General features: G+C 38.2%; 1 protein-coding gene across 1 annotated transcript in view; it reads left to right on the plus strand.

Annotated features, from left to right (window-relative positions):
* Positions 1 to 16,256, plus strand: part of LOC110158737 (cGMP-specific 3',5'-cyclic phosphodiesterase-like) — a 121,449-nt gene that overhangs the window by 82,365 nt on the left and 22,828 nt on the right. Inside the window, 4 exon segments of the mRNA XM_055156646.1 lie at positions 1,278 to 1,453; positions 4,852 to 4,911; positions 7,512 to 7,658; positions 14,763 to 14,888. Of these exon segments, the coding sequence (XP_055012621.1) occupies positions 1,278 to 1,453; positions 4,852 to 4,911; positions 7,512 to 7,658; positions 14,763 to 14,888 (509 nt within the window).

A 16,256-nucleotide genomic window follows, 5' to 3' on the forward strand; every position in this document is an offset into this window, starting at 1 on the left:
TTGCAATATTGTTTATGCTTTGTTGTAGAAATGCAAAACTCATTTCTCTAAAATGTTGGGGCACACTATCTGAGTATTCATAAATGAAGATTAGTTTACGTTTTTTCAAGTTTCAGTAAAATTTTTTCATTGTTGGAACTACAATAAAAAAGCACAAAGGATCATGGTCTATGTAGTAGTGTCGTAGTACCCGAGAGTTTTTTTGCGGTCTTGGTCTCGTCTCGGACTCAACCGCGTTTGGAGTCCGTCTTGTCTCGGACTTGAAGGCACTTGGGCTCGGTCTTGACTCGGTCTCGAGGTCTGACACTCGACGAGCGCGATCATATTTCATTACAGCCGGCAATAAACCTCTTACCGCGACATGTGGCTGAAGTTTGCCTAATAAAAGTTCACAAATGCATCTGTGTTTGTCACGACGTGCGTTTGGTAAATGTGCAGAGGCTAAATCCTACTGCAAAACCAGTAAGAGAATATAACCCCAGTTAGAATCTTGAGAAAACTGGTTTAAAAACACTACCCACTTTCTTCACTTTCTTCACAGTTTTCTGTAAAGTGCCAGTTGAAGTTCTCTTGAAGAAGAAGTTCAGTTTGCTTGGCTTATTTTATGCTTAAATTAACATTAATCAGATCAAATGGGGATAGATCTATAAAAACACTGATATATATGTGGCAAAAATAAGTGTAAAATACAAATAAATGTCAAAAATGACAAAGATGGTCTTGATTTGGTCTTGATGGGCCGTGGTCTCAGTCTTGTCTTAGTCTCGACATTTAAAAGTCTTGGCCTTGTCTCAGTCTCGACCCTCAAAGATCTTGGTCTTGTCCTGGTCTCGGGACCCTGTGGTCTCGGACTGGTCTTGGTCTCGATTAATGCGCTCTTGACTACAACTCTACTATTTAGTGAACTCTGGATTTACCACTCTGTTAACTTTTAATATCATAATTTTGTCGATATTGTTACATTCCTTCCAGTATAACATGCTTAAAATTGTGCCATAGTATATAACTTTTGTGGTGCTGGGTCTGCCACCCGCTTGTCACCATGGAGATGTTATTGCTTTGCCTGGAATGTTCCACAGTATGCCATTAAGTTACAGGTCAGATCTATGCAGAAAGGACTTCACTCACTGTAAGAATGGAGGTATTTGTGCAATTAAATTACTGTCAAACTTTCCAGGTGACACATACAGTCTTCACGGAAACAAGCAGACGGCGTACTTCTATTCGAAAAGTTCCAGAGCGTGTCTTTAAGTGTACGCCTCTGTGTCTTAACGCAGGTGTGTGTCAGCTGGTGAACAAGATGGACGAGGCCTCGGGGAGCGTCAGGGCCTTCAACAGAAACGACGAGCAGTTCCTGGAAGCCTTCGCCATCTTCTGCGGCCTCGGGATTCAGAACACGCAGATGTACGAGACGGTGGAGCGGGCCATGGCCAAGCAGGAGGTCACTCTGGAGGTCAGCTGCTCCACAAAACCCGTTAGGACTTGTGTTTATGGGGCAGGAAGTGCATGGTTACGTTGTGTTAAATTATCTTAACACATTGAGCCGGGTTTTTAGGGAGTTGTATGTTTGGTTATATCGTGATATCTAAAAGAAACTGTGATATTTTTAGTTGTCAATTCGAACTACACTCCAAAAACTTAGACCTTTTTTTAATCTGGCTGTTTATGTCACGTTCAATTTACTTTATCATTTGGAAAGTAGGTTTTTATGAGACTGGTCACATACTAGAGCAGGGCTATTCATTGAAATTTTCCAGCGGACCATGGCCTCTGTGCCGGAGGAGCACAGCACAACACCACTTTTAGCACAATTTCGAGTCGCACAAAACAGCACCAGCTCTGTTTCAATAATAATATAACAACAACAACTGCTATATTGAATTCTGGTGAAAAATAGAATGCAAAAGACTTTACAACATTGCTCAATCCAGTACTGAACTCATCCCAACTGCGTCTGAACCAGGACTAACCCAGAATTCAACCAGAACTAAACTAGTTCTAACCTACAATAATACAAGGTCAAAACCAGCAAAAAAGAGAAAATATTTTAATTTTAATCCGTCTGTTGACTGGGTTAGATAGTTTTGAGGGCCACAGGTTAAATAGGCTTGTACTACAGCAGGGATGCCAAAATTAAAAACTGGGACTAAGTCGAGGGCCAAACTAAATATTTATTGAAAAATTTCAGCAACATCAGCATGTTTTCTCTTCTTTCGAGATATGTAATGTTCAACCTTTTCTTATTAAAATAAATGTTTAATAATAGTTTTGCTTAAACCTTGAATCCAGAACAAGCATAATATAAAATAATAAACAAACAAAAAAAATGTCTCTATAGTCTGTCTGTAGCCGGCGGGGCAGCTCTAATACATATTTGATAAGATCTTGCGGGCCAAATATGATTATATCGTGGGCCAAATTTGGGCTCCAGGCCTGAGTTTGACATGTCTGCACTAGAGGAATGGTAATAATGGTAAAAGTGAATTCAAAAAATATATTGTAGTTTGGTGATGGTGCCAATAGTCAAGAAATATTGTGAAATTTAGATTTTAAATTCAAAATTTTGGGACCACAGCGTTCTGTTAAGTTTTCATGAGGCTATTATGATTATTTCTAAATGTTTGCGCCTTTTGTTTAAAAGAGACGACAATAAATGCACTGACAGTATTTTGAATGTTAAAAAACTATAATACCAAACCATAAGGTGAGTGGAAAGCATTAATATTTCATATTTAGGCCTAAAGGTTTGATCAATTCTACACATGTAGAAATTTTGTCAGTGAAAAATAGTGGGAACCCTGAATGACCTAAAATGCATCTCAACTATTGTTTTAACCTAATTTATGCTGACAGAATGTAACATGCATAGATGGATTAGTGCAGTAGTCTTTGTAAAATCCCTGTGGTGGTCTCGGGTCAGGACATGTCTGGTAAGTGCCTGTTTTCCGTCCCAGTGTTTTTGCCTGGGATGAGTCCATTAGAGCCGCCCCAGTGTTTACATACAGGAACACTCTCCTATACAGCTCCTGCAGTGTGTTAGTGCAGTGTGTGGTCCAGCGACTGCAGCTGCTATCTGACCTGCTCAAAACAACTCACCTGACTCACAATCTAAACAGCGTGTACTATTCATAAAACTGGGACCGAACTTTTGTGGGAAAATATTGACTTGAATTTAAATTGTGGTGAAAAAAAGAGGGAAAAAATCACTTATGGTGCACATTTTAAACATGTTAAGGACAGTAAACATCATGTACATAGGATATTAGGGCTGGGTATCATTCAGAAGTTGCCGATACGATACATACCTCAATACATAGGCCACGATACGATACATATCTCGATACAATGCACTTTTGATTTGATACGATATAGTTCAAATTAATTCGATACGGTTCAATAGAAATAATGGCCAAAAAAAAAGCACTGTAACAAAATAACTGAGTAAAATATACCAAAAAATACTCTTGGCGAAAGGGGTGGGACCCAGTCTTTGTTTTGCAAGTAAGTCTCAAGTCTTTGACCTCAAGTCTGAGTCAAGTCCCAAGTCAAATACAGGCAAGTCCAAGTCGAGTCTCGAGTCACTGGCCCGTAAGTCCAAAGTCCAAGTCTTTATGAAACCAAAGTACCAAATATAGCTTGGATTTTTGCAATTTTTATGAATTTTAAGATAAATTGTTCTTTAAAAAAATCGTAGTATATTTATATGTGAGTATTTATAGAGTATATAAGAGTTGTAGAAATTAATTTAGTAAATTTTCCTTTTTAAATGTCTTGACAAAATCTTAGTGTGAATCATTACAGTCAGAATAGAAAGAATTCAGTTTTAAAAGTGCTTCTCAAATCTCAGAGTGTTCCAGAGTTTGGGGCCGGCCACAGAGAAGACCTTGTCCCCCCTGGTTTTAAGTCTCATTTTGGGCACCATGACCTGGAGCTGGCCCTCGGACCTCAGATCGCGTGCGGGGGTGTAAATTTGGATGAGGTCCGAGATGTATTGTGGGACTAGTCCATTCAAAGCTTTAAAAACAAATAATAAAATCTTAAAATCAATTATAAAATGAACAGGAAGCCAGTGCAACGACTCAAGAATTGGGGTTATGCGGTCGCGTTTTTTGCTCCCTGTTAAAAGACGCACAGCAGAGTTCTGAACTAACTACAAGCGATTAAGTGCGTTTTTGTTGATTCCTGTGTAGAGCGCCTTGCGATAGTTCAAACGAGTAGAGATAAAAGTGTGCATGACCTGTTCAGAATTATTAAAAGATCAAAAATGAAGAAAATGAAGATCTGCATGTCTCAAGAATAGGAAAAAACAGACAATATATATATATATTTTTAATACAAAAAAACAAACAACAAAAAAACCAACAAAACTGTGCATTATATAGGGCCTTAAATTGAAGTTCGCCTAGAGGCCCTCAAATTGCTAACTCCGCCACTGTTAATACCCCATAGAAGTGTAAAAACCCCTCTTTAAATTTTACCCCCACACCTCTCCAATCTGATAAGTGTATTATTTATCATAGAAATGGCCACGTTTTAGTTTCTTTTTAGATAAACTGTGTCCCGAGCAGTAATTTTCGCTGATCTGAACCTGACCTGTATCATGTAAAGTGCATATAGAGAGATGTATCCGGTATCATGTTTGTAGTATGTCCAGAGTCAGCAGTTCTACAGACTGGTGTCAGCAGCACAACAATACCCCGCTCTGTGTTTTCTGCTCTAAACATGCCATGTGATCTGCCCCCTGTGTGCGTGTGTATGTGCATGTGTGTATGTATATGTGCGTGTGTGTATGTATATATGTGTGTGTGTGTGTGCGTGAGTGCGTCCTCCTCACCTCTGTGTGTCCTACAGGTCCTCTCATATCACGCCTCCGCATCCGAGGAGGAGACACGGGAACTGCAGGTAACCGCGGTAAATCCTCATTTTTCCTCACGCACTAACACTATAGTTCATCATCAGGGACTCGGGTTTGACATGTGGAGAGAAACTGCCACCAAACTGATATTATTTACGTTTTACAAGCTCTTTTAACTGCCATTAATAAAATCTTTGTGATTGAATAGACATTAAAAAGCTAGATTTAAGCAGAACATTTTACTACATAATTTTCGGCTGCCTTCGTGCTCTGATAAAATGTATCTTCTGCTTGACTCCATGGAGATGTGAATTAGGGCTGGGCGATATGGAGCAAAAAATATATCTTGATATATTTTACGATATCGAGATATATGATATATATCTTGATATCTGTACAGGAAAAATAATCCCCCAAAAACTACTGCAAAAACAAATATGCCAAATTCCAAAAGGTCTTTTTTTTTTTTTTTTTTTATCAAAGTGCAAAGAGGTAGGCAGTTCATATAGGAATGCAATTATCAGGAATATTTGGATTAAAATAGTGAAGTTTTACAGGTGTACTATAAGTCCTAAACAACCATTTGTTCTGCAGCGACCTGAATCTGGTGCTGATTGATTGTTTTTGTGCCTGTAAACAAGATTTGCTCCATTTATCAACTGAAATATCAGTTACCGAAATCTGTTCTTCAAGCCTGTAGATATGAAAGACTATTTTCTTGAGAGGGGAAAAGTTAAATGCTGTAAAAATTGGAAAAGTGACCTCTCTATTTTAGTGATGGTTAAAGCTTATATTCTCTATGGTAGAGATTGGGGGCTCCATAGTTGACTTTAGACTAGTGGTTATAAAACTTATAACCTGCAGGTACTTAAAAAGCAAATGTTTAAACAGTGCACATTTAAGAATACGGCTGGGTATCATTAAAAAGTTGCCAATACGATTCATATCTCGTTACAGTGAACGTTCGATTCCATACGATATATTTCAAAACGACTTGATACGGTTCAATAAAAAATGAAGGCTAAATCATGACTGTGATACTAAAAATCTTTGTTAAGTCACTTCTTGTGCCAAGTTAATATGAAACACAAACATTTTTTAATTATCAAAACAGTGAAAATGTCAAATATTTCGCATTAATGAGTCTCCTTCTTCTAAACAAACAACAAATCTGTAGCACTGTGACAAAATAATTCAGTAAAATATACCAAAAAATACTCTCTTATATACTCTCGATACAGCAGCCCATGATATCATCACATTAAACAACACGATATATTGATATTTCAATAGGAATAGAGCTATAGTCAGTTTTAAATAATGTATGTCATGTTGAACCCAGCCTGTAGTATAGAGTTTAAAATGTGATTGCAGATATTAATCGAGTGGACAAATACAATGGCACACAACAGGATAACTTCTGCTTCAGGGTCACAGTTAAGAAGTGTAAGAGAATATGACTTTGTTGAATCAGCGATGAGCGCAGCCCATAGTGCAACTCAATAGCACTGCAGCTGGAGTGGAGCTCTGAGTGAGTGAATCACAGACAGAAACTGGATACAGCCCCACAGCCCGACAGCCCACAGCCCCGAGGAACAGGGCACGTGTGAGAAGGACATAAATGAGCATTATAAAGCAAGCGTGAAGGCTGCATTATTTTGGAGTTAACATGAGTCCCCAGGTGCAGTGTAGTTTCAAGGTCCTTTAGGCAGTGGTGGATGAAGTATTCAGTTTTGTTACTAATTTTGCACATATTTGTACAGATACAAAGATAAAAAGTTACTCAAGCAAAAGTATAATGATCACATGAAAAATCTACTTAAGCAAAACTATTAAAGTACCTGTTTAAAAATGTGCTTTAAGAGTAAAAATTAAAAGCATTTTGCAGAGATTTTTAGAAAAATTCAAGGAAATATAGTGATTTAGGTGATTCAATTGATTTCCGCTTTTGTGTTGGGACGTTATCTCAAATTAAATGTGCTAACAAAAATTTCTCCATCATTTCAGCAGGTCTCAAACTAGAAAAGTTCTTTTACTTTTTGGTACAGATACACGTTCTCAAATGTTGAAGTAAAAGTAAAAGTGTAAAAGTGACTTATATAAATGCAGGTACCTAAAATTTGTAGTTTTACTTTTGCACTTTGTTACCTTCCAGCACTGCCTTTAGAAAATCAAAGTATAAATGGTTTTAATAAAGTCATATTCTAGCACGAGACACACTGGACACGTACTGTATGTATATTGGAAAATTACCAGCTTGTAGTGACTCTTTTTGGGAGCACAAATGTGTGTCACTGAGTATCTAGGGCACTGCCGTAAGTTACCATGTGTGAATTATTTTTAGACATACATCGATGTAGCAACACTGTCTCACAATACCAATGAAATTAACAGTATTATGGAAAGTGCTTGTATTAAAAATGTATATATTTATGTTGTTATTACAGTAAAAAGGCAGAGTAAGTTTAAAGCATTGCCAAATTGAAGTACACGTATATTTATTGCCCTTGTCAAATATTAAACTATTTTTGTATGCATTTAAAAGTCCACAAAGCTTGTAAAAAATATTCTTTTTATAACACATGTAGATTTTTTTCCAAAGCAATGAAAATGACTGAGTGTAACTAACAGTGAACCGTGTGTTTGTTGTGTGAAGGTAGCCACAATCCCGTCGGCCCAGTCCTTAAAGCTCCTGGACTTCAGCTTCAGTGACTTTGACCTGTCCGACACAGAGACCACGCTCGGGGCCATCCGCATGTTTGTCGACCTCAACCTGGTCCAGAACTTCCAGATGAAGTACACGGTAAGTCGTAGATGGCAGTTTGAAATATGCAAAACAAGTTATTACATTAAGTGCGTAAAGATTTAAGTGCCTATGACAGGTTAGACTACAAATTTCACCAAAACATATTTAAGATAATTATTTTTAAGCTTTAAGACAGAATTTTTTTTATTTTTTCCCCCCAGTGCTGCCAATTTTGTAGGTTTTTAATTGTACTTTCTGGTTGGAAATGTAATTTTTCAACATATTTTTCGATTTTTTTTCACATTTTGCTTCTTGATTGATATATGACGATTATTTTTTTTTTACTTACAACAAGTATTATGCCACCAAATTAAGTCAAAACTAGCTGAAAGGCAAAGGTTTCGATTTACCGCTCAATTTTCATTCGTGCCCTTACCTATGATCAGGTTTGGGTAATGACCGAAAGGACGATATCGCGGATACAAGCGGGCGAAATGAGTTTCCTCTGCAGGGTGGCTGGACGCTCCCTTAGAGACAGGGTGAGGAGCTCAGTCACACGGGAGTTGCTCGGAGTAGAACCGCTGCTCCTCCACGTCGAGAGGAGCAGCTGAGGTGGCTCGGTGGCAGATGCCTCCTGGACGCTTCCCTGGAGAGGTGTTCCAGGCATGTCCCCCTGGAATTAGGCCCTGGGGAAGACCTAAGGACACGCTGGAGGGGCTGTGTGTCTCAGCTGGCCTGGGAACGCCTTGGGATCCCACCGGAAGAATCGTAGGAAGTGACCAGTGTGAAGGAAGTCTGGGAGTCCCTGTTTAGACTGCTGCCCCCGCGACCCGGCCCCTGGATAAGCGGAAGAAAATGGGCGGATAGAAACTCATAAAAACCTGTCATCCGCACTTTAAACTTTAAACTCTGAGCGGCGTGTTATCCTGTTTCAACACACTGACGCAGAGTCTAGAGTCGACTCAGCCGCGTGCATTAAAACTGTAATATACCGCTCCAAGTTGTTTAATCCGCTTATACCATGGTCCCACCAACTGAAAAATAATAATAATCTGACAACCTTTTAACTGTCTGTGGCTTTTCAGAGCATTAGTCATTTCTGTTTCATCTGAAGCTTGTCCCTCCTAACAGCAGCTCACAGCGCGGTGATATAGAACATAAACTGAATACAGAATACAGAAATAATGCACGGCAGATAACATTAGGCTGCTCATTTCCCTAAAACATACTTAGCATAATTATATTTTAAAACAAAAAATAAAAATACCTCACCTCCACATAAATTGTCAGAGAATTTTGGATGGAATTTTTGGACGTAGGTAGAGGTATTTCTTTTTATAAATCAGTTCCACATCCTGTATTTTTGTACTTTCCGACTTGAGCTTTTTCCACAAACTGCCACTTAACTCATGTGAAACGATGATAAATATTTATAACAGGTGCAATCCCATAAAAGCAAGTAATAATAAGAAAAACATGCACTTAAATTAAAATCATTTTGAATTCAGAAATTGAAAAATGAAGGGATGTTCCGGGAAAAAGTCTGCTGGACGTAAACAGTGACTCAGGTCGACATTGTGCAGCATAACTAAAGAGGTCGAAGGTCACATATTCTAAAGGAACAATCCGCTCCGTCTGCTCTGCTCAAGTGCCGCAGAGTTTTGAATTCAGCCCGCTTGTTTATGCCACAGATGTGTCCCTGGACTGTGCCCTGTGTGACTCGCCATCCGTACATTTGACAATACAGATATTCTTATAAAACTTGTAAAAAAAAATAATGCACTTTTTTTTCTTTTTTTTTTTTTGGGGCAAAAAAAAAAAAAGACTGCAACATATAAAGAATCATCTATATACAGTAAAAACGGAGACAGTATGATTGCCACGTTTACATGAGAGCTTTAATTCTGAAAAATTATAATTTAATTCTAAATAAAAATTAATTCTGATTTAAAACGAGCACGTAAACACTTAATTCCTAATGAAAATAGAAATTATTCAGAATTAAACTATATTCTGAAGTAAGTGGGTGGTTTATTCCGATTTTAAAGCTGAATTAATTTATTCGTTGATCATGTAAATGTTTATTCTTCTTAAAAATAATTCTTGTTGGTCTGGAGCCGAAACAATTTTTTTAATAAGTGCACTGGAAGAACTACAAATAATGAAATGAGTGGACGGCAGACGACATAAAAATGCAGGAGTGGGCTGAGGCGGAGCAGCCGTTGACTCAGTTTGTCTTCTTCTTCCCTTCTCCTCCTCAGCTGACAGACCTAAAGCGTGATGAGACAATTCTCCAGCTGCTGCACAATTATCATCGGAACGGCCATGAAAAAAGTTTAGATCATGTTCGTGTCTGTGGCGTAACAACAAACCGAGATGACAAAAAAGCCGGTAGCAGCTGAAGTGTGTGTTTTCTTCCGGTTAACATAAATACGTCCGTGTCTCTGTCCAATCAGAACCCTTTCCGTTCCCCAGGCGTTGAGCGGAATTAAATAAAGGCGATTTAACGTGTCTTCCATGTAAACGTCAATTCGTAATTATTATTTACTGCACTGAAACTGAGCAAAGGATCATGGCCTATGTAGTCCTGTCTGTTGTTTAGCTACTGTATCTCTGCACCATAACTATTCATTTAAGTGAAGAGGCATGTAATTTATTATATTGTGATGGTCCATGATATTATTGTGAGACCTTTGACGATACAATATCACGATATTTCAGTTATTGTTACATCCCTATTTACTACTACTTTTAACTAAACTCTATTTTAACAAAAATGTTTAAATTGTACATATATAGGCCGCGCCTGAATATAAGCCGCAGGTGTCCACGTCTTCAAGAATGTTTTCAAGTTTGGGCCGTTTGCTTTTATCTTTATCTAGCTTTTGTCGTCTTTTTGCATTGAGTCAGTTCGTCACGCTGCCGTCACCAAAATCTCACCGTCGACTCACTGATGCCAAGCTCATGTGCAGCAGCTCTGTTTCCTTACAGACACATCAATCGACTTTAACTTAAAAGCTGCACCATCTGTATTTCTTTGTGTGTTTTCCATGAGGAGGGTGTGTGTATGAAGCGCAAAATAACTGTTCAAAACACAATGAAACGAGCATCTTCCTCTACGCATCATCCCCGTCTGTCCCCGAGCTCTACTGCGCATGTCTCCTGCAGAAAGAGCCTCTATCCTGTCTGTATCATGTCAGCGTCTTGGAGGATTTCAGCAGATTTCAGACTCTCTCGGAGGCGGAGATAGTTTTATCAGTCAGGTATGAGTAGATGTTCGGCTACTGAAGTTTGAGACGTTTCTTCTCGTCATTTACACACACGGGTAAGACGTATCCCCCTCACTAATGTTCATTTAGCATCATGACTTATTTTATCACACGGCCATAAACTGTTTTAGTGCACTGACAATATCGCGAGCGAGTGTAGCAACTTCATGTGAACCCTGGATCCATGTGTAACCGCACAGACAGCGACGTTTTCTGCTCTCAGGCTGTGTGTATCTGCTGTGTTACTAAACCATAGATATGAATGGACAATGTGCCAAACAAATAATCCGTCCATATATTCGCCGCATCGTTTTATTAGCTGCAGGGTTCAAAGTGTGAGAAAAAAGTAGTAGCTTATAGTCCGGAATATACGGTAATGTTGAAAATGACATTCTAAAGATTGTTTTTTTATTATCATTGTGGTATTAAAATTGGTATCGAGTTTTGAGTCTCTTCCTTAGGATCAAAATCACGTTTGACATTTTAGTATCGTGACAGCACTTATCTGCATCACAAATGGCCTCTCTCAGGATTCTGACTGAACCCATTTCCAACTGAGATAATATTTGCACGTTTCCTTGCCCCCTTCTTTCAGACCACACACACTCACACACATACCCCCCGTCCAAAATCCACTTACCCTCCATCCCACAGCCCGTCAGCCCTGTCCACCCCCTGCACCGCCGCTCTCCCTCTCTCCTGGCCTGGCTCCTGGTTCTTCTCAATCTCCTCCTTGTTTGTGGATGTTGCAGAAAGAGACGCTTTGACTGGACCTGTCAGATTGAAATCCCCAAAACACCAGACCTCAAATTGTGACCAACGTAAGCCAGACTCGTCCAACAAATTACACGTTATACTTCATTTCGCTCCGTTCTTGCGCAATAAGTCAACGGTAGAATCTAAATCGCCCGTAGCGAATGGATGTGACATTGAATGGTTGTCTGTTGTGTCTTGTGACTACCTGGACTGTCTCACTTTGGCTCGAAATACTCAAACATTCATGTATTCATAGTCACAAGCTTTAGGTTTTTACGTAAGTACTTTTTCCAATATTAATCATATACTAGTACATACACTTATATTTATAGAGAAGTAAGACATACCGTATTTTTCAAACTATAAGGTGCACCGGATTATAAGGTGCATTAAGCGAAACAAACAGACGACACTTGAGACTGATTCCTTAGCCCAGGCGTCCACGATCCATCGGCAGATCATAGCGTAATTCTCCCAGCACTAAATCTGTGTATCTTTCGTTCATTTGTTTTTCAATATAAAACCAAAAATAAGAAAATGAAAAAACAACTATTTTCTTCATTATTTGTCTCTAAAACAGATAACGATTTGATTTTTCAGTTTTCGATTTTATGTTTAAATAAATAATGGAAAAATGGATAACGACCGTTTACATGACTTAAACTGGGATGCCGGACTGAACCAGGACTAAACCAGGTCCAGGACCAAATTGGAACCAGACCAGGGCTGAGACCAGGACTTAGACTGGGACCAGACCAGGACTGAAAATGGTTTAGTCCTGGTGTAGTCCTGGTTTAGTCCTGGTTCAGTCCGGCATCACAGTTTAAGTCACGTAAACGGGAAACATTATCCATTTAAACACAAAATCGAAAACTGAAAAAATTAATCCTTATCCATTTTTTAAATTTTTGTTTTGGAGACAAATAATGAAAAAAATTGTTGTTTTTTATTTTTAATTTTTTTTTTGTCTTATTTTGAAAAACTAATGAAGGAATGATACAAGGATTGGTCTTGTCTCCCTATCTTGATGAACGTAAATTATGAATGTGCATGTGGGTGGATAATTTAAGTTTATATTTTATTTCCTATGAGACTTCCTACGGGACTCAACTATACATTGAGTAATAATGTGTTTAATGCAGCTTTGCACACATTTCTTTTGTTTTTACAGAAACAAAACTTAAAACCACATGGCTCATTTGCATAAACTATAAGTGCTGAAAAAACAGCTCACTCTTTGTACGTCAGCTTCTGTCGAACTGAAGGACATGACTCCGCGAGGCTTCTGATTACATTAGCCGTAATACTCCGACAATCCATTGAGCGGTGCGGCTTTGAAGCTTACAAAAGTCTTACTAAAACATTTTGACAGATTTTTGAGCGTCGTGTACCACATAAAATCTGTTCGAGGTCAGTAAGCACAACCAGAATTAATACATAAGGCGCCCCGGATTATAAGGTGCACTGCAGATTTTTGAGAAAATTAAAGGATTTTAAGTGCGCCTTATAGTCCACAAAATAAGGTAACTTTATTGATCTGAAAGTGGAGTGGATCTCTTGTGGGGGCAGCTCTTAAAGGCGCTCTACCTGAATTTTAGTGTCTTAAAAACATGAAAAACAGAGCTAGTTCATTTTAACCTGTTTGCTGCAGTCCAGACACGCACTTCCTGATTATCCAAAACATAAACACACTTTGAAAATAACAGTATTAAATTTATGATCATAGCTACAGGTACATCTCTTCATGTCTCATTCTCTGTCAGTTTAATCAAAGTCAGTTTCTCAAAAACATAACTTGCTCTGAGACGAAGACACTTTCAGAATCGTCTCTTATGTAAAGTGCTCAAACTCCCAGGAGAAAGTGTAAGCTGCCGATCATTGTTAAAAGATGCCAAAAGTCCTGATGATCCTGTGGAGATAACTAGCTCCATCTGATTAGCTGCCACGGCTCTGCTTCTCCCGTGGAGCCTCTGTCTCATCTCTATGAATATGGATCGGGGGGAGATGGAGCCATATTGTTTTAATTGCTTCTTTGCTCATTAGGACTTCTCTGCTGCTTATATAAACTACAAAATGACACTTTCAGAACTTACTTTCAGTTGTTGAGTATTCAATGTCTTCAGTGTTATGCCATTTAAATGTTTAAATATAAAGTTTTATGATTTCAAATGAATTGCTCAGTTTATTTTTGACTGAAACCTCACCTCACCTCTTCTTCCTCATGTTTAATATTAGTTATAGTTGATGTTTTATTGCATTTCCTATCAATCATGTTATCAGTAATCTTGTTTTTTGACTTTTATGTGAAGGAATTTGGTCTATTAAACGTTTCATTTTCTATAGACCAATACATAGTATGGAATAAAAACGGGGAGCCAATTATATAATCAGTGGAGCTCGACAGTGACCGCCTGCCCCGCTTCTGGAGTAAATTACTCATTAATTTTTCTCATAGACTCTCTGAAAATAATTAATATTTAAAGTTTGAAAGATTGCTCAGGGCTAATTAACTACGTGGTAACTAATGGTCACAAAACTTTTTCATTTTATGTAAAATCTCTCTCTAACTTCTAACAAATGTGTTTTAAATGTGCTTTTTAGATGGTTAGTCTCGACGATGCCTTTGAACTCTTTTCTGAAAAGTCTATAAGAACAATTTATGGAAAAATTACTCATGGAAGCAGAGAAGATTTTGAAATGTGTGGGACTGTTGAGCTCAAATAATATAAAAGATCAGATTCAACATTTACTTTTTGGATATTTCAGGAAAACGCAGTGTCACCAAGAGTGAAAAGTGTCTCTTGCCCCTGTCTGACAGTTTGACATCACATCGTACAACCTGAAAACCACCAATATAATGTTTTGGGTTTTTTTGTTAAGTTTTTACTCCAGAATGTTTTCCAGAAAGTTTTGTAAGACCTTCTGGAGAACAATCAAAAATGCATCCAAATTCAGTAGAAAAACCACAAGATCTGAACATGAAACCTTTGTGGAGGTCTTGTTTACCCGGGACAGTCCCAGTTTTGAGCTCTGTGACCCCTGTCCCAGCAGATTTATCCAAAACCAGTGATTTGTCCCAGTTTTATACAAGATATGTTTCTCATTGTGGTGTTGATGTCTGGTCCTTCGCCTTTAGAACTTGTGCCAGTGGATCCTGAGCGTGAAGAAGAACTACAGGAAGAACGTGGCCTACCACAACTGGAGACACGCCTTCAACACGGCACAGTGCATGTTCGCCCTCCTCAAGTCGGGACGCCTCCAGGTAACACTGCCCTCACCCCACAAATACTATAACAGAATGAGATTTACAACAGTCGATTCAAGCCTAATCCTTCCACTGTCCCGGTAGGTTTCATAAAGGTTCATACTAAATATCTAAAATATAAACAGTACACGGAAAAGAATACCACAATATTTTTATGCAGTATGGATATTTGTCCAATTTTTTTATATCAGTGTCTTCATTTACTTCTGCACTAATCATACATACCAAATAATATGTGAAATTCTGATATTTTTACCCTTTAAATGCCATTTTTGACAGCAAAAGTATCAAGTTATGTGCATGAAAAAAAAAAAAAAAAATTTCTGTGTCTTACAAGTAATTTTAATTTGTTTGTGTTGCGATTATTGGAGGCTGGGCTCTGGAGGCTTTTTTTTTTTTTTTTTTTTTCTTTTTTCAGTAATTCCACTCATTACCGGAAAATAAACCAGGTCTAAACTAGATCTAAACCAGGTCTAAACCAGGACTAAACCAGGACTAAACCAAGACTAAAACCAGGTCTAAACTAACATATACGGAAACTAACATATATGGAAATCTAAACTAGATCTAAACTAGATCTAAACCAGGACTAAACCAGGACTAAACAGGTCTAAACTAAACTAGATCTAAACCAGGACTAAACCAGGACTAAAACCAGGTCTAAACTAGATCTAAACTAGATCTAAACCAGGACTAAACCAGGACTAAAACCAGGTCTAAACTAGATCTAAACTAGATCTAAACCAGGACTAAACCAGGACTATAACCAGGTCTAAACTAGATCTAAACCAGGACTATAACCAGGTCTAAACTAGATCTAAACCAGGACTATAACCAGGTCTAAACTAGATCTAAACCAGGACTATAATCAGGTCTAAACTAGATCTAAACTAGATCTAAACCAGGACTAAACCAGGACTATAACCAGGTCTAAACAAGATCTAAACCAAGACTATAACCAGGTCTAAACTAGATCTAAACCAGGACTATAACCAGGTCTAAACAAGATCTAAACCAAGACTATAACCAGGTCTAAACTAGGTCTAAACTAGATCTAAACCAGGACTAAACCAGGACTATAACCAGGTCTAAACTAGATCTAAACCAGGACTAAACCAGGACTATAACCAGGTCTAAACTAGATCTAAACCAGGACTAAACCAGGACTATAACCAGGTCTAAACTAGATCTAAACCAGGACTAAACCAGGACTATAACCAGGTCTAAACTAGATCTAAACCAGGACTAAACCAGGACTATAACCAGGTCTAAACTAGATCTAAACCAAGACTATAACCAGGTCTAAACTAGATCTAAACCAGGATTATAACCAGGTCTAAACTAGATCTAAACCAGGACTATAAC

This window comes from Boleophthalmus pectinirostris, unplaced genomic scaffold, assembly GCF_026225935.1.
Source record: "Boleophthalmus pectinirostris isolate CB_2022bp ecotype Guang Dong unplaced genomic scaffold, ASM2622593v1 HiC_scaffold_20, whole genome shotgun sequence".
Lineage (NCBI taxonomy): Eukaryota > Metazoa > Chordata > Actinopteri > Gobiiformes > Gobiidae > Boleophthalmus > Boleophthalmus pectinirostris.